Raw genomic sequence first — 22,063 nt, forward strand, 5'->3', positions numbered from 1 at the left:
AGTCTGATAACTACTTTTACAGCTGCTCAGAAACTTATGTGAGACTCTATTTATTGGCATATGAGCTCTATAGGCTAAAGGATCTGCACTGATGTAATACAGCACAGCCACCAGTTAGACTAGGAATATTTTTTTTTCTAAAACAGTGGTCCCATAACTTCAAGTTATTACTGAAAATATTAGATTAAAAATACCAAAATTTAGGATAGAGCTCTTATGATCCTAAATTGCTCCAGGGGCTCCAACTGGTTCCCAAATCAGGGGAGCATAAAGATGGTAAAAATCCACTTGATTTGAGGATTAAGATCATCCTGTTTAGCCACGTTATCTTTTGTGTTCAATGTGGATTAGCATCATACCACTTAGCCTCACTCATATTCTGCAACCATTTTCCATAGTAAATTGACACTTTTCTGTTTCCTACTGAGATACATGTCACAGGAACATATATATGGCTGCAGGATCTCAACTCCAGATATGATGAACTTAATTTGGGTCAGTGTTCCAGTGGATTTAAGAATGAGTTTTAAGTAGGCTCAAATTCTATCCCTCCTCTACAGTGCAAAACAATGAAACTGTCACATAAACAGCTAGGACTGAGCTTGCAAAATGTGGAAAAGACTTTATTGGCTTGGAATATTAGCTGATGTTTAACATGCATGACCATCACAGTATACATTTCTCATAATTCATATGGTTAGGCCTCGCTAAACAGTTTTGTAAAAGGTGTCTGCTTTCCTTAGGAAAATTTTGATTTTATCTAAAAATCAAAATTGAAATATTTCAACCAAACCCCAAAATATTTTAACTTAGATATGCTCCTCATAGGAGTTGCAGTTTGGTTGCCTCGTGTCCCTATTTTTCTCCATGGGCAGGCTCCTCAGTTGGATTCCATCTCCCATGCTGAATTGTGACCAAGGGACTCCCAGGATGTATTGCCTTTCCTCACTGAGAGGAGATTGTGGTACATCCTGTGAGGTATCATACCCATGAGCCCAATCTATAGAAGAGAATGGGAGTATGAGGCATCTGAACTATAGTTCCCATGAGGCACCACAATGGCATTTCCAAATTGGAATATTTTGGCTTTTGATTTTTCACTGAAAAGTCAACATTTTTTCTGCAGGGGCGGGGGCATTTTATGACTAGCTCCACATATGATATATTTGTATTATGAATATTTGGAGTTTCATTAAGAGTTTAAAGCCTGTTTTAATCCTGACTATCCATATTGTAAATGTTCAAGAAACAAATTAGCCATCCTGTAGCCAAGATTACATCAAAGTAGCATCTTGTGTTTACGCATCCACTCTAGATCTAGACATCAGGCACTTGCATATAAGTGTGCATTTAGGTGTTCTTTGATCCTGTTCAATAAGCCAAGTATAGCTATTTGTGTGTATATACCCAAACTACTCCAGCTCCACATGCTGAAGAGGAATTATATAAAAATGGATGATGTTTTAGTGTGGCTGGTGGCTTTTTTTCTTTATCTCAGAAAACATAAGAAGATAGAAAATAAATTCTGCTGTCAAATGGAACATGGAATATTTTCTTGTTCAAATACATGGAAATACTGTATGCTTTCAAACCTGATGGGTTCCTATTTGACTGTATTATAAAATGTTTAACTACTCTGATTGTAAGGAATTTTTACCCACTTTCTCTCATTTTCCTCTCTAACTGCTTTTTCCCATTTGCTGCTTCCTTTTCTTCTTCTTTTTTTTCACATTTGTCACTCCTTTTTTCCCCATCTTTTCAGTTTCTTCATCCTTCATCTGTTCTTTTTATTTCCGTTCTTTTTCTGGCTGCCTTTTTGTGTCTGTTTTGCTGCCATTCATTTTTCGTTTTTTACTTGCCATAGCCATTTGTCTTGGATAAAGAGGAAAAAAGGGGAGTTCTAAATTAAACTCCTAGACTAATTTTTCAGTCTCTCCTCCTGGGCAATTTTTTTTATCTCTTTATCATTTTATTTCCAGCTGTAAAACACTCCTCATCAGCTGTACCCAACTACCCAGATCTCAAGAGCAATACAACTGAGGGAAGCCTGAAACTGAAAAAACTCAAAGCATATTCTGTGAGCTCAAAAACAGTTCTTAGGAGTTAGTGGAAACATAGAACCCTTGTCATTTTCAAGACACTTCAATTGTAATATGGCACTAATTAGGATCCAGATGCCTCATGCACTGGATGAAGAGCACGTAGTTTGTGATGAGGGATCTGCACTTGCCCCTCTAGCATCCAAAGATGTGTGCATTATCCCTGATTGGTGGAAAAAGTATTTTTTTATGGGCTCGGCTGCTTATCAGCTCATGCCTCAGCAGGAAGATGAAAGATGTCCAAATGTCAATGCTGCTGCTAGAAACATTTGAAGGGAACAACAGGGACACACTTTTAACACGCAGTGAACTGAACTGCAGTAAATAGATTTTAGATGGTACAGAATTTAAATAATGACAGTTTGCTAAGAAACAGAGACCATTTTTAAAGGCACTTGGCAATGCTGCAATAATTTTGGCTTCAGTGGGGTTGTACCAGGGTAAATAAAGCAGAAGCCCTAATTTAAGACAAGTGGATACATTTGGCAAGCATTATCCCAGTCTTGGAATAATTTTCCCTTCACGCTAGCCAATGAAGCATAGTAGAACACTTTGATTCACATCTTTGAGGAACAAGTTCTCAGATCTGTTCAGCTGCCTCCTGCTGTGAACTCCTGTAATCAACAGCAGAGGAGCTCAGCAGAAGACATTTTCCCCCTCTCCTGTGGAAGAAACTCTCAGACTTACTCTGCTCCATCACTACCAGCGACCGCCTATTACTACTCCCTGCTCCTCAACTTGTGTGTGACATCACTAGAGAATAAAATTCTGGTAGCCAAGGGAGACAATGAGAAGACACTTGAGGCATCCTCCCCTCTCACACATACATACACAATAATTGCCACTTAGCATACACCCAACATGTCATGTCTTCCCCAACCCATTCTAGCATATTTTTATACCAGATCCACCCTTACAAGGACTATCAAGTAAATGCCCCGGACAAAAGTATGATATGACACTCAGATCCTTGGAATTTAACTATCCAGAGGCCGAGTTCTTTAAGGGATGTGGGACAAAAATATCCCCTACCTGCCAAACCCAAACTACTCCTGGGGTTGGAAAACGTCACCAAAATGTTTTCTTCTTTGTAGCCAAACAATTTATTAACTACAACTTGACACAAAGATCTGGTCATAAATTGGGCATAAGATTTGGATAGGAACATATCACTGCATAAATAAATAGAACTGCTACTGGGAGTTATTGACTTCAGTTCACTTTACACATGTCATGGGTACATACACAGTGAACTGCTCTGAAAGATACTACTTAACACCTTTCCAGTTGTTCAGAATGAAATCACATATTGCTGTGGCACTGTCCACACTTTCTGGAACATTTCACAGCAGTTATAAGTCTAATAAGATACAAAATACTGAGGATTCCTGGGATGTTTTCAAGGCTTAACACTTTCTCTTGTCTAGATTACAATCATCTGAGATATTTTAAAATGGGGTTTTGAATTGTACTTCTTCAACTTCCCTTTTAATGATATGAGGATTTTCTATTTTAAACTTGAGGGAGGAAGAAGGATTCCAGTGGGGATTCCTGTATCCAATTCTTATCTATCTCTTTTATTATCATTATATTATATGGCTGGAAAAACACCTCTGTGAGCCTTTGTGTATCCATTTTCTTTCTGTTGTCTGCCATTATTTCTATTAAGAAATATCAGTAAAGAGAATTCAAAAATAAGAAAAAAATTGGAATGACTCCTTGGTGATATGTTAGGATTAATTGATGGTGCTTCTTTACTAGCTCTAAGTGGGAAGGATGCCTGTACAATACCACAATGACTTGGTTAAAAGAGGCTCTTGTCTTCTAAAGAGAGAACACTGAAAATATCAGAGGTGGGCAAGTGCTTCAAGATGTGATGCCCACTTCAACTCTAAAATGACTTAAAATACCTCAACACATATAAAGAGAACTTGAATGTAAACTTCAAATTTTTTATAAATTCTTGTCTGATCTTATGATCTTGAAATCTCAGCAAACCATTTTAGACAAAAAAATTTCATTGAGAGTCTCACTATGTGAAAGTTAATAGTATGTCACTATCAACTGTGGTGGTGGTACACACATGATAGTTGGAATCTGAAGGCTTTTGATGTTGAATAAAAAACATTGAACTTTTAAGACCAAAAGAGCTGATTAAAGTTTTGATATTGGAATCCCAATAAAACTTTTTACATTAATTAGTACCTAATCTGCAACGTGTTGGAAAGAAATGTCCGTTAGTGTAAATAACTGTAATCGAGAGACTTCTTTCTCCTCTTTGGACAATATTTAGTTGAAATATCGACAGCAGCTGGAACAATTTTCTTCTCTGCTCAGAAAACCATAAGTTACAAAGGAGAAGGCTCTTTCTGGCATTCAATCTTCCAGTAGCAATTGGCACCATGGACAGCTCCATCTGCCACTTGTCTACAGGGGGACATCCCCACGTGGGTTAGTTAAACCCCTGTATTCCAAAGTGAATTAAGCTAAATCAAATTAAGGCAACTTTAATTCAGAATGAGGGTTTTCACACAGCAGTTTAATGTGGTTTAACTAATCCACTTAAAATACCGATCTTTAGTTAATTCATATTAATTTTCTATGATGTCCCCATGTAAACAGCCTTTATTTTTCACAGCAACAATATGTGGGAGAACAGTGTGCAGAGGAAGGGTAAAACATGGCCCTACATTTCTAACAGATCTTTCAATCCAATGTTAGTTTTGTTAGGTCCTCTTCTGGGACCGTTACCTTGTTGTGCTGAAGGGGATTGCCTGTTCCAATGATCCTCGAACTACATTGTCAGGAGCTTCATGCTCCTGGTAGGGTCTCCCAAGGCAAACAGGTCTGAGGGGAGGTCCCAGACAAAGCACGGTCCAATCCCCCAAATCCTCAACAGTGGATCAGGTGGAAAAGGATCTTCGGATCTCAATAGCTGTGAAAGCGGATGAAGGCTGCAGCAAGTTGGAGATCTCCAGTTGTCTCAGACTTTCCCTGAAACTGGGCCCCAGAACTCCAACTTGTCATGATTGTGTAGTTGCTGTAGGCGCACCAGCTTCCCCATGTTAAAAGAAAAAATGTGCAGACTTCTATCATGGGAAATAACATCTTTCCAGCCTTCCAAGTTCTGTGGCGATGGACTAGTGGTGATGGGGACAGGATTAGTGAATCTGGCAGTTTAGCCACGAATCTGCAGGTAGGTGGTGGTAGTTATATGGTCGTCTGGCACCATATAGATGGGTGCAATTTGGCAGCTACTATTACAACTGAGCAGTCCTCTTTAGGATCCCCTCTGCTCACCCCGCATGGGGAGAGGGCTAGAAAAGGTGCCCTAAACCTAGGCTGTTTCACCCACTCCTCGCTGGATTACTGCATCCAGTGGGATCACTCTTCCTGCAGTCAAAGCTATAAAAACACAGTGACTTTTGCTAGATGCAATGTTCGCACCCTGATGTATAACAAATATAATGTATGACTGGAAAGAAGAACTGCTATCGTTGCCAGGAAGCTTGCAAGATATAACATCGACGTCGCTGTCCTTAGTGAGACAAGGTGCCCAGATGAAGGTCAACTGAGAGAAGAAGGTGAAGGCTACACCTTTTTCTGGAAAGGGAAATCTGCAGAGAGCCAGGCGCATTTATGGTGTCAGTTTTGCAATTAGGAATAAGTTTGTCAGTCAGCTTACAGAATTTCCTGTAGGAATCAATGAAGGTCTTATGATTCTTCGTCCTAAGCTCAGCAATAACCAGTCTACTGCTGTCATCAGTGCATACTGAAGATATCAAGGAACAATTCTATACAGATCTTGACAGAGTCTTGACCAACATTCCCAAGGAGGACAAGATAATACTCCTTGGAGTTTTTAACGCTAGAGTCAGGCGTGAGTCAGATCTCTGGAATGGCTCTATCAGAAAAGGAGTAGTAGGAAAGGCCAACTTCAGTGGCATCCTCCTCCTGAGCATATATGTAGAACATGGCCTGGTCATCACGAACACCCTCTTTAGACAAAGTGAGAAGTATAAGACCACCTGGAGCCACCCTCACTCCAGGCATTTGCACCTTCTTGACAATGTTATTGTTAGAGCCTGAGATCGGAAGGATGTCCGCATCAGAGAGCCATGCATGGAATCAATTACTGTTGGAAAGACCATTGCCTTGTTAGATCTATCATGAATTTCCAGATTGCCTCAAGGCATTGCAACCAGGCAAAATCAGTATAAAAGAAATTCAACATCCAGTCCCTTGAAGATATAGTGACTTGGGAGAAACTTCAGCAGTGTCTCCAAGAGAGGTTTGCTGCTATGCCTACAGTTGATGATGATAATGAAAATTTCTGGAAAGGATTAAAGACTGCCATTCTCTTGGCATGTGCTGAGTTCATCGGCTATGTCACCTGCCATCACCAAGATTGGTTTGATGAGAATGATGCTGAGATTCAGGGCCTGCTCAACCAGAAAAGAAAAGCTCATTGCTATGGCAAAACGACATATTACACCAGCAGAAGAAAGAGTCATACAAGCAACTCAAGGCTGAAGCCCAAAGGAAAATCCATGACATCAAAAATAAATGGTAGCGAGAAAAGGCCAAGGAGATTGAGCTTTACGCTGATAAACATGACATGAGGAGCTTTTTTGAGGCAGTACAGACCATTTACAGTCCATGCTCCCACGGTCCCATACCACTCTGAGCCCAAGACGGGTCGACATATTTTAAGGACAGCAAAGCCATTGAAGTCAGATGGAAGGAGCATATTGAGTTACCCCTGAATCGTGAGTCAACTGTCTCTGATGCCACTATCGAATCTATACCTCAACGACATGAAAGGGAATCTCTTGCTGACCTCCCCACCCTCAAAGCAGTAACACAAGCCATTATGCAAACCAAGAACAACAAGGCAGCAGGACCAGATGGCATACCAACTGAAGTCTACAAGTTTGGAGGTAAAAAACTGGTAAGTAAGCTCCACGAACTTTTTCTTCATATCTGGTATAATGAAAAGATTCCAGAAGACTTGAGAAATGCTAACACTGTTACAATCTTTAAGAAAGGAGATACGACGGAGTGTGGAAATTATTGAGGCATTGCCTTGCTGTCTACAGCAGGGAAAATTTTTGCCTGTATCCTCTTAAACCAATTACTTCTCCTTGCTGAGGAAATATTGCCAGATTCTCAGTGCGGTTTTAGACCATCCCATGGGACAACTGACACGATCTTTGTTGCTTGCCAAATCCAGAAAAAGTCTCGGGAGCAAAATCAGGACCTGTACATGGCCTTCATTGATTTGACAAAGGCCTTCGACTTAGTCAATCATGAAGCCCTATGGAAGGTGCTGGCCAGATTTGGCTGCCCTCTAAAATTTATTACGGTTTTAAGGCTTCTCCATGATCAGATGAATGCCACTGTTCTCTGTCATGGCCTTGAGACTGACCCTTTCATCATCAAAACTTAAGCAAGGATGCGTTATTGTCCCAACCCTGTTCTCCATCTATTTAGCAGTCATTTTGGTCCTCGTTAAAGATCCTCCCCAATGGAGTTGACATTCAATACAGAATGGATGGACGGCTTTTTAATCTTCGACATCTCCGCTTGAAGTCTAAAGTCCTCAGGGTGTCCATTACTGATCTTCAGTATGCTGATGACTGTGCTATCCTTGCACACACTGAGAATGACCTTCAGTCTACACTGGATTTTTTGGCACAAGCTTACCGAAGCCTAGGACTCTCACTCAATATTTAGAACACTAAAGTGCTCTGTCAGCCTGCTTCATGCCTTGCACATGACACACCACAAATCACCATCAAGGGACAGACTTTGGTGACAGTCGAGCACTTTTGCTACCTCAGTAGCCAACTTTCTCAAAATGCAAAAATTGACAGTGAGATCCAGCACAGGATCTACTGTGCAAGTGCTTCCTTTGCAAAATTGCTCTGACTCGTTTTCACAGACCATGACCTATGGCAGGACTTCAAGATCCAGGTCTATAAGACAATTGTTATTCCTACACTCCTTTATGGATGCAAAACCTGGGTGACCTATTGACAGCACTTCAAGAGTCTGGAGAGGTACCACCAATGATGCCTCCCATAGGTGCAGGAACTAGGGGTGAGGGGGGTGCTGCTGCACCCCCAGATTTTACACAGGGTTCTGCTCCCAGGCCCACATGTGGGGTCCCAGCCCCAGGCCTGGGGCTCTGCTTCTGGCCCCCAACACCAGGGTCCCAGCTGCAGGCCTCGCACCCGGGGCTCCCACCCGGCCCTGCATGCAGGATCCCGGCTTCCGCCACACACCTGGGGCTCTGCTCCTGGCCCCGCACGCAGGGTTCTGGCTGCCATCCCACACCTGGGGCTCTGCTCCCGGTCCCGCCCATGGGGTCCCAGCCCTGCGTGTGGGGCTCTACTTCCAGCTGCCACCCCACGCCTGGGGCCCACTCTAGGCCCCACACGCAGGGCTCTGCTTCTGACCCCACATGTGGGGTCCCAGCTGCTGGCCCTGCACCCACCCCCAACCTTGGCCCCCTTACCACATCCAGGTACCCCCTCCTATAGACATGGTCCTGCTCCTGGCCCCAGCTTGGGGGGGGGGTGAATGGACAGGGGTAAGGGGGCTGGCTTTCAGCAACCCCACTAGTAAAAGTGTTCCAGCGCCACTGATGCCTCCGGAAGATCCTTCGCATCAAGTGGAAAGATCGCTGCACTAACGCCAGCCTCCTCACTGAAGTCAATGTCATCAGCATTGAAGCAATGATCCTCATTCACCAACTCCGCTGGGCTGGACATTGTGTGCGGATGCCAGACTTTTGCCTCCCAAAACAAGTCCTCTAGTCTCAGCTCACCCATGCTCAGAGATCCTGTGGTGGTCAGAGGAAACGCTACAAAGACACACTGAAAGCATATCTCAAGAAAACTGATGTGGATGGACATCATAAGCTGGGAGGAGCAAGCCATCAACTGACCCCAATGCGCCACATCCTCCATCAGGCAGTGGCTCGCTTTGAGGAAAAGTACCTTGCCCGCAAAGTTGAAAAGATTGAGAAAAGAAAGGAAAAAGAAACAACTTTTTCCCAGCAGGCATCTGGCCTGCCACGAAATGTCTATACCTACTGCGAGTGGATCTGTCATCTCAGGACACATAGTAAATCTGTTGTAGAGATCATCCTTGAATCGAGGGATCACTGATGATGATGACTAAATTGGTATTTCCAAAATAAACAGTTCCTGTCAGTCACTCCAATGTGTTGTCAATGGTACTTATTAATTTAGAGTGGCAAGTGGAAGATCAGAGGTGTCTACTAAACCCTTTTAGCCAAATTCTGTCTTCATTTTGAGTTGCCCCTTCTGTCTGAGACTAGGATTTGGCCCTCTGGAGGAAAATATACTTTTTTATATATACCCTTCCAAAGTTACTATTATTAAAGGGGAAAGGAAATATAGGAGCAAACAGGATCAATTCAAAAATGAAGTACAATTGCATAATTTGCATATACAACTTGTCAAAGCTTCAAGACCGGGCAATACTACATAGACATAACTTGTTAGGTTGGGGATACCTGTAATAAAACAGGTGAAGACATACATAAATAGGAAAGGGAAGGGAGGAATGGACCAGCGGGGAAGGGGAAAGAGAAGAGGTTAGGTGGAATGGTGGTGTGGTATTCTTTGAGCCATCTCAACATTTTTTATTCAAATATATCTAGAAACAGGATCTGAATTTCTTTGGATTCATATCATTGATCTTTACAGCAATAAGCTATTCTTTCTTTGGCTGCTAACTCAGACAGGTGTGAATTCCACTGCTCAACAAAAATGATTAGGGGGCTGGAGCACATGATTTATGAGGAGAGGCTGAGGGAACTGGGATTATTTACTCTGCAGAAGAGAAGAATGAAGGGGGGTTTGATAACTGCTTTCAACTACCTGAAAGGGGGTTCCAAAGAGGATGGAGCTAGGCTGTTTTCAGTGGTATCAGATGACAAAACAAGGAGTAATGGTCTCAAGTTGCAGTTGGGGAGGTTTAGGTTGGATATTAGGAAAAACTTTTTCACTAGGAGGGTGGTGAAGCACTGTAATGGGTTACCTAGGGAGGTGGTGGAATCTCCTTCCTTAGAGGTTTTTAAGGCCCAGCTTGACAAAGTCCTGACTGGGGTGATTTTGTTGGGGATTGGTCCTGCTTGGAGCAGGAGGTTGGACTAGATGAGCTCCTGAGATCCTTTCCAACCCTGATATATTCTATGATTCTATTATTCTATTCTGGCTATAAACCTACTCTTCTATTTTTGTAAAATTATGTGCTTGTTGATCATTGCAGCCCAAAAAATGTGTTTGTAATGCTAGCTTGATTGTGGAAAACAGTGAAGAACTACAGCAGCTGTTCTTAAAAACTTCAGTCTGACTTTGTCTCTGTTACCCATTATTAAAAAAATTAAATCAAACTAAATGAAGCTGTAATCAATAGTGAGCTGCAATATGTCAGCTTAAGTGAATTAAGGTTCCTGAAAATTCATCCCAAGGTAAGATGTACAGTCAGACAGGGAGCTGGAATGAGAAACAGATACAAACATTCTGAACAAAAGAGAGTTTGTTCACTAACAGCTGTGATGTATTTCTATGTATTTTATATAGTTGTGTTCACATACTGTTGCTGACGTTGTTTCCTTCCTTGCAGAGTCGAATGGCAGAGAGCCTGCGTCTCTTTGACTCCATTTGCAACAACAACTGGTTTATCAACACTTCCCTCATCCTCTTTCTGAATAAAAAAGATCTTCTGGCAGAAAAAATCCGGCGCATCCCGCTAACCGTCTGTTTTCCTGAGTACAAGGGCCAAAACACTTACGAGGAGGCAGCAGTCTACATCCAACGCCAATTTGAGGACTTGAATCGCAACAAGGAGACCAAGGAGATTTACTCGCACTTCACCTGTGCCACTGATACCAGTAATATCCAATTTGTCTTTGATGCGGTGACAGATGTCATCATTCAGAACAATCTCAAATATATTGGCCTCTGCTAAAAATCCATGGGCCTCAATCTGTTTTCCTGAGGTGACACAAAAGGGGCTTACCACCTCCATTTGTGGTGGAAACAATGGGGCAGTACTTCGAAGCCCAAGGAGAGGAAGGGGGAAAGCTGAATTATGTTCACAGCCCCCCCACATCCCTCTTATCCTCGCCACAAACATTTTTTCAAAAATACATGTTTTGCAGGGTGCAAAGGCTCCAAAAAAAAGTTGAAGTGTAACTGTGTGGAAATGTTATCATCACAATCACCGCTGGCTCATTCTGTTTGTTTCATTTCATTTTCCTCAAATGGCAGAGCTACCATAGTCTATGTAAGAAATAATATTTCATTCAACTGTCCTAAGAACCATTTTACTGCGAGGAAGATGCAGAGCTGTTGAATGGGAGATGGGCCTGCCTTGCAGTTTTTTTTTTCTAGGAGAAAAGCTAGTTCCAATCTAAAGGCAACAGAACAGGAGAATTTCAGTAAAGCCTTCCTTACAGCTGTACAGAAGGAACACGTATCCATCATACTGGCACGCACACACACATACAGTATATACACACACATCATGTATAGAGATGCACACAACTCGCAGCATATACTGTTTACACACTTCTGCTCTGCTTCATTATGTGTCATGGACATCCTTCCTGTTAAAGGAATTGTTGGTACAGAACTGTTCTATGATTTCTAGCCTGACCTTTAGCCCTTTCTTCAAAGCTTCAAAATATGCAGCAAAAGTACATGAATGAAATAATTAATTAAAACTAGGCCAAATCAAGGTCAGTGTTTCTTCTACTGGTGAGGAATTTTATACATCGAGAGTCTTCTTTACATCTTTTTTTGCCAAATCTTGTGGTGTTTCACCAAAAAAAAAACAACCAACCCTGAAAGTCGAAAAAAGCGGTGTTCTTTTTTTTAACACAGACACATACAAGAAAATTTAAAAAATCACAATGTAATTTTTTAAACTATCGTTTTAGTGTCCGGATTGCTGAGTGTGAAAGTTGCCAATGGACAATTCTGCTCCATTGCTCCAAAGAAATTCTGGGAAATACAGTGATATTGTAACAGCCTTCCCAGGGAGCTGGAGCCAATGAGACTGTGTATTATATAGCCTCTAAAGTCTTTTTTGTTGTTTTTTATTTAAAAAATGTGATGTATTATTAGAAGGTTAACAGATGAGCGATATGAACAATAACTAAATGTCTTGATATTTGAATTTAATAATTTAAATTATTTGCAGTTTAGTGAAATTAAAGAAACAGAAGAGATGCATTCCTCAGTTCCAGGTTTCATCTCGTACAGAAATACTACTGGATATAGTACTGTTTCAGTGAAATTATGGCATATTTGAATGTCAGACGAGCTCTGTGGGACTATACTGGAAAATCTCACATGGATCAAATGGGCCTAAATCTCTGGTCATTTGATTCTTTCCCTCCCCACTCCATAGAAAAGACTTCTTACAGACTTCAGTGTAAAGTCAATGTGTAAATATACATTCAAGAATTGTAAAGCACATTCACACACACTATGGAAATTCTCCTCCCTTCCTTTGTTCCCCACATGTACCCAGATTAGTGTGAGAATTCTCAGCCAAGGGCTCTAAGAAATTTAAAAGAAAAAAAGTTAATTAAACCATCAAAGTTAAAGGTTGTCCACATTAAGAAAATAAATAATCTGAATGATACTGAACTGGTCCACAGTGTGTTCATTTATTGGTATTACAATTTAATAGTTTGCACAATTGAATTATGTTTCTAAATCTTTTTGCCAGACTGCAGAATTTTGTTCATTTGCTACAAACCTCTTTTCACAGTTCATCCACCAAGATTAAGGATAATCTTAGTGTACAGCAAAAATTGTATCTAAAGCCTCAAATTAGTTCAGAGAGGATGTTCTCCCTCTGACAAAACCACCACAAAATTCAATATGATTCCTCAGAAGAGGGCCAGTAGTAACTCTAGGAGGGGTAGTGCAGTTCAAGATTGAGATAGAGCTTTATGGAAGAAACTTCCATGACACCTACCTGCATTCTCTGGCTCTAGGTGGTGCTTTCACAATCCCCATGTTCAGTAGTATGTATCTCTATATAGGTATGTATATAGCCAAGATTTTTAAAAATTCATGCCTAAAATTAGGCCTATAAATCCATACTTATGTGCCTGAAGAAATGGCCTGATTTTTCAAAAGTGCTGCGCTCTCAGCAATTCTCACTAATATCGACAGGAGTTGCTGGTTGCCTAATACATTTGAAAATCAGGCCATTTATTTAGGGATCTCAATATGGATTTAAGAGCATTCTATTTTCAAAATGCTGGCCATATATGGTGGATTTTTCAAAGCAGCCCAGTTGATTTAGTCACAAAAGTCCCATTAAAATTTTCAAAAAATTGCCCTTAGGCTTTTTGGCAATCTCATCCATCTACGATAACATAAACAAAGGTAACAAGGCACACTCCACTCAACGAAAACCATAAAAGTATGGAAGGAAGAAGTTAAGGGATGTCTTCAGGATTCACTGCCGCATTCAAATCATCTACAATGATGTCAATAACATACTCTTACACTGTACAAAACATTCACTTCTACTTCCAACAGTTACCAAAAAGCAATACATACCACTCTTTCACCTAGGCTGCACTCTAATGCAAAACTTTATCTCCAACTTCATGCCCTCTTGTATCAAGAAAGTGGCACACCTGGCTGTCACACATTCCACATAAGTAACATTATTCTACCTTAGTACTGCAGAGGTTGTCATTAAGGTTTTGCTGTCACTCTTTCGGTATGAATTGATGAGCATATAAATGAACAGACAAAGGTTCTGACGCTAACTCCCACCTGCCAAACTGTTTTCAGGGAAAACAGCACAAGAGTGAAATAGTGGTAATTGATTTTCTTAACTCACAAAGGTAAACAGTCCAGTGTTAGAGAGGAAAAACTTCCCAGATACATGGGCCCAATCTATAATGTGCTAATTCAAAGAATAAAGAGTTTTTAGCTCTGAAGGATTCAATGCTTGGAGCCCAGGGCCAAAAGAGCAACATAATCAGCTACTGTACTGCTGTCCAGACAAGCAATACAAACCAATAATGTGACCTAAAGGCACAACAGCTGCTGCAGCTCTAGCAGCATGTCAGTCTGGTATGGAGCTTTTCCTTCTTCCTTTTTCCAATCTTTAAAGATATTGGAAAGATTAGTCACTGGAAAGATTTTAGATAAAGACCATCCTTGGAGGTAAAGTCTGGTTTGACTTGCACTGTTTCAGCCTTGTTTATCACATTTAAGATCAGCTGTGGAAATAATAATTTCACTGCACACTTCGTTCTTATTCTAAGTGCTTGGCGGAATTTGAAGCCCTTTGATTTGCCTCTATACATGTCACCATGTGTGCATCCAAAGTCACACCTTTCCCATCTCTTATTTAAGAACCCACTCTCTTTTAAGGGAGTCAGAAACATCTAAATTCAGGCTTCATCTTAGCGTATGAGCAACGTGCCTCAGATTGCACGTGACCAGGATTCATCACCGAATTTGGTCCGCTGGATGGCTAGGATGTCTTTAAGCAACATGGAGGCACAATCTAATAGGAATTTGAGATTGCTATATAGACTACAATACATTCAAAGGCAATGGTCTGAGTTCAGAGGAAATATTTTTCAACAGCCCTGGGAGGGTACAAAAGTAGTCAAACAATATTCTGTATATGGCAGGGATGGTCAAACTGCGGCTCGCAAGTCACATGTGGCTCTTTTACAGTTAAAGTGCGGCTCGCGGAGCCCACCATGCCCCCCATTCTCTGCCTACCAGACTGGTGGGGGGATGGGACACACGGCTTCTGCCCTGCAGTGGGATGGTGAGGCTTGGGGCTTCAGCCTTGTGGGGCAGCCCCAATCCCTGGCAGGCAGCCTCGCAGGGTTGGAGCCCCAAGTCCCGGCAGACATGCCCAGGTTATGAAGATTATCATATGCGGCTCAGAGGGTCAGCAAGTTTGGTCACCCCTGGTATATGGGCATCACTGTCTCAAGTTATAAGCTAACAGTGGGATTTTCAAAAGCACTCAGCACTGCCCTAAATCAATTATGAAAAAATCCCTCTGAAGTATTCAAGGTGCTGACTTGGTATGGTTCCTATCAACTATACATGCCAATGTTTGATTATATAATGAATAAGTGCAAGATCCTCTAAACCAGTGATACTCAGACCTCAGTGGTTCAGGAACCAAATTAGCAATCAACATTACCTAAAAGAGCCACAGTAGTATGAATTAATTGTTTCATTTACTATAGTACTATATATTCATATTTAAACAGTATGACAGGGGAAATATTTAGTTTATATTTATATTTATTATATATATTCTCACAGAAAAATGACTAATCAGGTATTATTTTATCAGCTTAAATTGGTTAATAACATAGAAAAAGCATCTTGATTGGTTAATAACTTAGATTGGTTAATAATTAAATCACACAGTATTTTAATATTATGTGCTGCAAAGAGCCGCAGGAGACACATGAACGAGTCTCAGTATCACTGTTCTAGACTTAGTCCACTTGTGAAAGTATTACCCCCTATGAAGGCATTTATTTGTCCCATACTGGAATTGCATTGCAGTCTAGATTTCCCTCCATATTGTAATCTGCTACCATCAGTAACTTGAACTGGGAAAATAAAGTTGTAAAATGGGTTACGCTTCCTTTGGAGTTATGTGTTGTACTGACTTACAGTGTGACGATTTCATTTCAGCACTAGCCTCCATATTACTTCTTATGGCCATTTCAGGTTGACAAGAAGGCCAGAGGAATCAGAAGTAAGCAATGCCCTTAACTGCAGCAGAACAGATATCTGGAAATGATAATGCCTGCCAGGCAATGTAAGGAAGGACAAGAGAAACTTGGGAGAAAAGTTTCCTTAATTTTAAAAAAAAAATCTTTTAATTGGGCAGGTCCTTGAACAGCAGCATCACAGGCAGTGGAAATGGGGCAGCTCAGCCCTAGGGCACTGGTTACATCTATCTCATTCACTGCAACACTGCAACTAGTCTCAGCAGAGAAGACAAAAGGTGAAGCACTGCAGTTCACTTAAATAGCTTACTCAGCCCCAGAAGAGGGTAAAGAGAAGGGAAGGAGGAATACAGTTTTACACTTAAGTTTAAATCATCTTCCTTTCCATATATTCGGTACTTGTTTCTTAAATAGCTGTGATTCAGAGACAATCTCTGTTCATGAAAGCCCAATAATATTCTTGATCTTTGTGGTATGAATAATTTCTGTGGTGTCTTCTATTTGAAGAGTTCAAGGCTATTTACAAACTTTAATTAATTCAGTTTAGTACACAGGTGGAGTAGAACAATTTTATTACGCCCGATGTATAAATAAACCTGAGGCACAAAGAGGTTGAGTGACTTGTCAAAGACAACACAGGAAGCCTGTCCCAGGGACTGAAGTTGAACCAAAGTCCCCAAGTCCTAGTCCTTTGCTTTACCCTCCAGACTGTATTTCCATTCACATATTCATCCAACTCAAACAGTTGACAGTTGATTGGGAAAACAGCTCCTTGACCCCAAATTCCACCTCTTTGGGTAATTTATTTAATGCATTCATCCCTCTGTGTGAATTAGCTTTACTGAAAATAACTCTTCATTCTTACTTTTAGATTGTACTCCTGATTTTTGAACATAGCCAATGTGAGCAATTCATCTGCAACACACTTTTATCATACCTAAAGAAAAAATAATGTTCTGGGTTAGTTTATATTTTTCCCATAATCCACCTCTCCTCCTCTTTCCTGTTTCACAATTTTTTACTTTTCTTGGTTCTTCAGACATGGTGGAGTCAGTCTTTTCCCGGATTTTGATAAATCATGCAATTAAATATGCATCTGTTTCCTCAGTCTTCTGGTTCATCAGTGATGCAGTACACTACCACATGGAAGAGACAAGTCCAGTAATACACCTGGGATTCCACTTCACCCCGGCAAAGATGATATTCACAGAATAGATGTTCCATCTGTTGAAATGAGGGTGCCATCTGTCCTTCAGCCTTGGCACTCCATGCAGCAACACTGGCTTCAAAAAGAAATTTTTTCCCCCTTCAACACCGATTATCCACGGATTATGTAGATTATTATTTCTTTAGCTGTCGAAGGATAGGATGGAAGAGACACTTTTGAGAGTTGGGAACGTTTTATAACTGGAATTGTTTCTAAATAGAGATGGTGGCAGACTGATAAGCCAGTCCAGCTCAAGCGGTGCCTAAAATAATTTATGTTTTTATAAGAAAGGGCCACCACCACATGGCACTTTGTGAAGATTTACGAGAACGTGGACATGGAATGGATAATGTCCTGTACTTGAATGTTCTTATGTACCTGTTGATGTTTAAGGTTCAGGATGAATCTCAAACTGTTGCTCTTCTTACGGATCAGGAAATACCAAAAATAAATTCCTTCGCTCTGTGTTCTTACAGATCCTCTTCTATTTTTCCTTTCCTGAGGAGGGAATCCACTTTTCCCAGCAGGACTTTCTCTTGAGATGGGTCCTTGAGGAGGGAAAGAGGAAGGGAAAGATGGCAAGGTGGCCTGGTGCAGAATTGGATGATGATGTCTAGTAACCCGTGCTTGGAAGTAATTTTACACCAGATTCTATGGGAGGAGAGACAAAGCCCTAAGGGAGCAGATGAGGGAGGATGGACATGAGATGTCGTGGTGTAAAAGGGTCAGCTCATTGCTGGCATCTCCGTGGGGCAGGGGTGTGTTGTGGCAGCTCTCTCTCCCCTGGGGTCTGTTGTTGCTGGCTGCTCTCCGGCCACACTTCAAAGTCTCTCTCCTTTTGGGATAGTCCATAAGCAAAAAGCAAAGGGAATTAACACAAATAAACTGAGTTAGTAACAGAAAGGGGGATGACTCTCTCTTGGGGTGTATCAGGGTCAGGCCTTCCCTTCCCTCAGGGAGGGACTTTCAGGCAGTGGTTGTCAGGGAAGTTCCTGTCTTCAGTCAGCCCTTTCCTCGGGAGCTGAGGATTGAAGTTTGCTCTCTTCCCTGGTCTGCTCACAAGTGAGCTGTTCAGCTTCTCTTTTAAACTCCTTCTCCAGACTGTGCATGTCTTGCTGGTGTGGACGGACAGAGCTGGTTGAGCCAAGAGCAGATCCTTAACCCCTTGTGGTCCCCTGTGGGGTTTGTGAACCCCATCAGAGATGCAAATCAGTGTATAGCACTCAACTACATCAAAATTGATGTTTGGGGGCTGCTGTTAAGGGCTGTGAGAACATGCAATGAGGAATCATGCTCCTATAATGCTGAGGTTGTTTGCCAGTATTAGGTTTAGGAAGAAGATGATACCACCTCTGGGACTGCTGTGTCCCTTGGTGTTGAGGGAGTCTGTTTCTGCAAGTGGAGTGACAGGTAGGAGAACCTCCTCTCAGCTGAGTAAGAGGACTGTATTAGTTCCAGGAAATGGGCAGTGGCCTTAGTGACCATTGATCTTCTCCAGGGTCTCCTTTTTTATGCTTAAAAGGCCATTGCCCCCAGATTAAAGGTTTTAAATTTTCCATGATAGTCAAATGTGAGACCAGAGGATCTAAGCCAGGAGTGCCTCCCAAGAGCCACTCCTGTAGCCATTGGTCTTGCACTGGTGTCTGAAGCATTATATGCTGCTCTTAGAGAGTGTCAGCGAGAATATGACTGTGACACCCTGGCACCCCAATATTCACCACTGTCATGTAATTAGGATATGTCTTATACAAAGTATGCCTTGTGCGGTGTCATTCTAAAAGTCTTGATCTGCTAGACAGTAATATCTCATTGGATTGTATGTGCTATCTTTGTATTTGAAGTTATGAAGTTTGGCTATGTATGTGGTGCTGAAACATGTCCTGAGGTTGAAAACACCCACAAGCAGCCTTTTAGGTAGGACAGTAAAAAGACCAAACAATGTTAATGGCTTATTGAGGAAATGCACACAAGCACAAGGATTACCCCAGGAACTGTGTACAATAGAAACCTCTCAGAGATAGCACTACACAATGGGAACTGTTTGCCCCAGATCACAGCAAAAGAGCTTTCCAGCAAGTGGGGAGAGGATATAAAAGGGGGGAAATGACATCATAGGGGCACCTCACTCTCCCTACAACAACACACTTGGAAACACCTGAGGAACAAAGACTGAACTGTGGGAAGTGATGGTCCCAGGCTGGAAGGATTTTTAGCTTGTGTATGAAAACCTGGGAAAGCCAAGGCAACTTGTGCCTTAAGAATCTGCCAGCCTGTTTATCACTCAGGGTGAGAATTTGCTAATTCATATCCTACCTATCTAGTGTGTTAAGCTCAGTTTGTGTTTTTTGTTTATTTATTAAGGTAATCTGCTTTGATCTGTTTGCTATCAGTTAAAATCTATCTTTTGTAGTTAATAAACTTGTCTTGTTTTGTCTCTAAAACCAGTGTGGCACTCATACTTGGAGCAGAAAGCTCTTGCATATCTCTCTCCACATTGAGGGAGAGGGCGAATTTTAGGATCTTACACTATATAGTTCTCTGTGCAGCACAAGATGATACAATTTTGGGTTTACACTCCAGAGGAGGTGTGCACTTGTGTGCTGGGCATTTCCTTAGCTGAGCTCTCCCATGCAGACCTGATATCAGCATCTGTGTGAATATAGCTGCAGCTGGGTGTGTCTCTACCTGTGTGTGTGTTGGAAGGGGGCTTGAGAGCCTGTCACAGCAGCGCAGAGTAAGGGGAACCCAGGCTGGTGGAACAGGTGGGCTCAGTGTATCCCAGTTCCAAGTGGGACCCTGGGGGGAACCCATCACAACGAGCTTTGGTGACCAGAGTCTTGCCTGCTTTCTTCTGTTCCTCTGGCAAGGAATCTGAGAGTCATACATTCTAAGGCCAGAAGGGATCACTGTGATCATCTTGTTTATATGGTACAGGCCATAGAACTTCCCAAAATAATTCCTAGAGTGAATCTTTTTTTAAAACTTCCAATCTGGATTTTAAAATTGCCAATGATGGAGAATCCACCACAACTCTTGGAAAATTGGTGATTACACTCACTGTTAAAAATGTATGCCTCATTTCCAGTTTGAATTTGTCTACCTTCAACTTCCAGCCATTGGATCGTGTTATACCTTTCATGATTTGAAGAGACCATTATTAAATATTTGTTTCCCATGTACATTCTTATAGACTGTAATCAAGTCATCCCTTATCCTTCTCTTTGTTAAGCTAAATAGACTGAGCTCCCCGAGTCTGTCACTATAAGGCATGTTTTCTAATCCTTTAATCATTTTCATGGCTCTTCCCTGAACCCTCTCCAATGTATCAACATCCTTCTTGAATTATGGACACCAGAACTGGGCACAGTATTCCAGCAGTGGTCAAACCAGTGTCAAATACGGAGGCAAAATAATCTCTCTATTCTGACTCAAGAATCCTCTGTTTATGCAGCCAAGGATTGCCTTAGTCCTTTTGGCCAGAGCATCACACTTTGAGCTCATGTTCAGCTCATATCTACCCCGACCCCCAAATCTTTTTCAGAGTCACTGCTTCTCAGAATGGAGCCTCCGCATCCTGTAAGTATGGCCTACATTCTTTGTTCCTAGAGGTATACATTTAAACATGTGTTGTTAAACATGCACCCAGCATACCAAGTGATCCAGATCGCTCTGTATTAGTGACCTGTCCTCTTCATTATTTACCATTTCCCCAATTTTTGTGTTGTCTACAAACTTTATCAATTATGACTTTGTTTTTTTCCAAGTAATTGATAAATACGTTAATAGTGTAGGGCCAAGAACTGATCCCTGCAGGACTCCACTACAAACACCATTCACTCAGTGATGATTCTCCATTTACATTCTGAGACTTGTCAGTTAATCATCTTTTAATCCATTTAATCTGTGCCACACTAATTTTAATTATTCTAGTTGTTTAATCAAAATGTCATGTAGTATCATGTCAAATGGCTTACAGAAGTCTAAGTATATTACCTAACACTATTATCTTTAATAAACTTGTAAACAAACTTGTAATCCCATCAAAAAGATATCAAGTTTGACTATATCTATTTTTCATAACCCCATGTTGATTGGCTTTAATTATATTATCCTCTTTTATTCTTTATTAATAGAGGCCTGCATCATCATGCCCAGCATTGATGTCAGACTGACATGCTTATAATTACCTGGGTCATCCTGTTTGCCCTTTTAAAAAATTGGCACAACATTAGCTTTCTTCCAGTCTTCTAGAACTTCCCCAGTGTTCCAAGGTTTATTGAAAGTCACTATTAACAGTCCCACAACCAACTCAGCCTGCTCTTTTAAAACTCTTGGATGCAAGTTATCTGGATCTGCTGATTTTAAAATGTCTGTCTTTAGTAGCTGCTGTTTAACATACTCCTGAGATATTAATGGAATGGAAAGAGAGTTGTGTGGGGAAATAGAGCAGGGGGGCCTTCTTTTTAATAGCCAGAGCTGTGAATCTAAAGGCCCCAAAATAAACCCTCCAATAGAGATCTGTTGTCCTAACTACCCTTACACAAAGTAGTACAGGCCAGGGCCCAGGCCAGGGCCTGAACTAGACTGGACTGCACAATTCCCTGCCAAACTCGGTCAAGGGTCATGACCAGAGGAGGGGGGGGGCAAGGAGGCAAAGAATAAAAAAGCCCCAGCAGCAGCACTAATGAAATATGTTCATGACTAATGAAATATAATAACCACTTGTGTGAAGCAATAGGTAACTTTAGCTAAATGCAATTTCTTGACTCATGCAGCTTCTCCTTTGGGTGATCTTTGACCCACTCCGTGATTCCAGCTATCTGCAAAAATAGCCAATCATAGATCCTCTTTAGGCGTCCCATGAAACCTCCCCCCAATCTTTAACCAAAAGACCCCGGAAAATAACATGTGTCTTGAGAAATGTACCCAAACTGGTGCCAAGTACCACCCCTGTGGAAAACCACCAAG

The 22,063-nt window shown here is 41.4% G+C and overlaps 2 protein-coding genes across 2 annotated transcripts in view; one reads left to right on the forward strand and one right to left on the reverse strand.

Moving 5' to 3' along the window:
• The window catches only part of GNAZ (G protein subunit alpha z), a 153,397-nt gene extending 140,609 nt beyond the window's left edge, over positions 1–12,788 (forward strand). Inside the window, exon 3 of the mRNA XM_054006811.1 lies at positions 10,761–12,788. Within this exon, the coding sequence (XP_053862786.1) occupies positions 10,761–11,105 (345 nt within the window). The 3' untranslated portion in view covers positions 11,106–12,788. The remainder of the gene's footprint in view (positions 1–10,760) is intronic.
• Positions 1–22,063, reverse strand: part of RSPH14 (radial spoke head 14 homolog) — a 203,431-nt gene that overhangs the window by 165,338 nt on the left and 16,030 nt on the right. The window lies entirely within an intron of this gene.

The sequence above is a fragment of the Malaclemys terrapin genome, chromosome 16 (assembly GCF_027887155.1).
Source record: "Malaclemys terrapin pileata isolate rMalTer1 chromosome 16, rMalTer1.hap1, whole genome shotgun sequence".
NCBI classification, from domain to species: domain Eukaryota; kingdom Metazoa; phylum Chordata; order Testudines; family Emydidae; genus Malaclemys; species Malaclemys terrapin.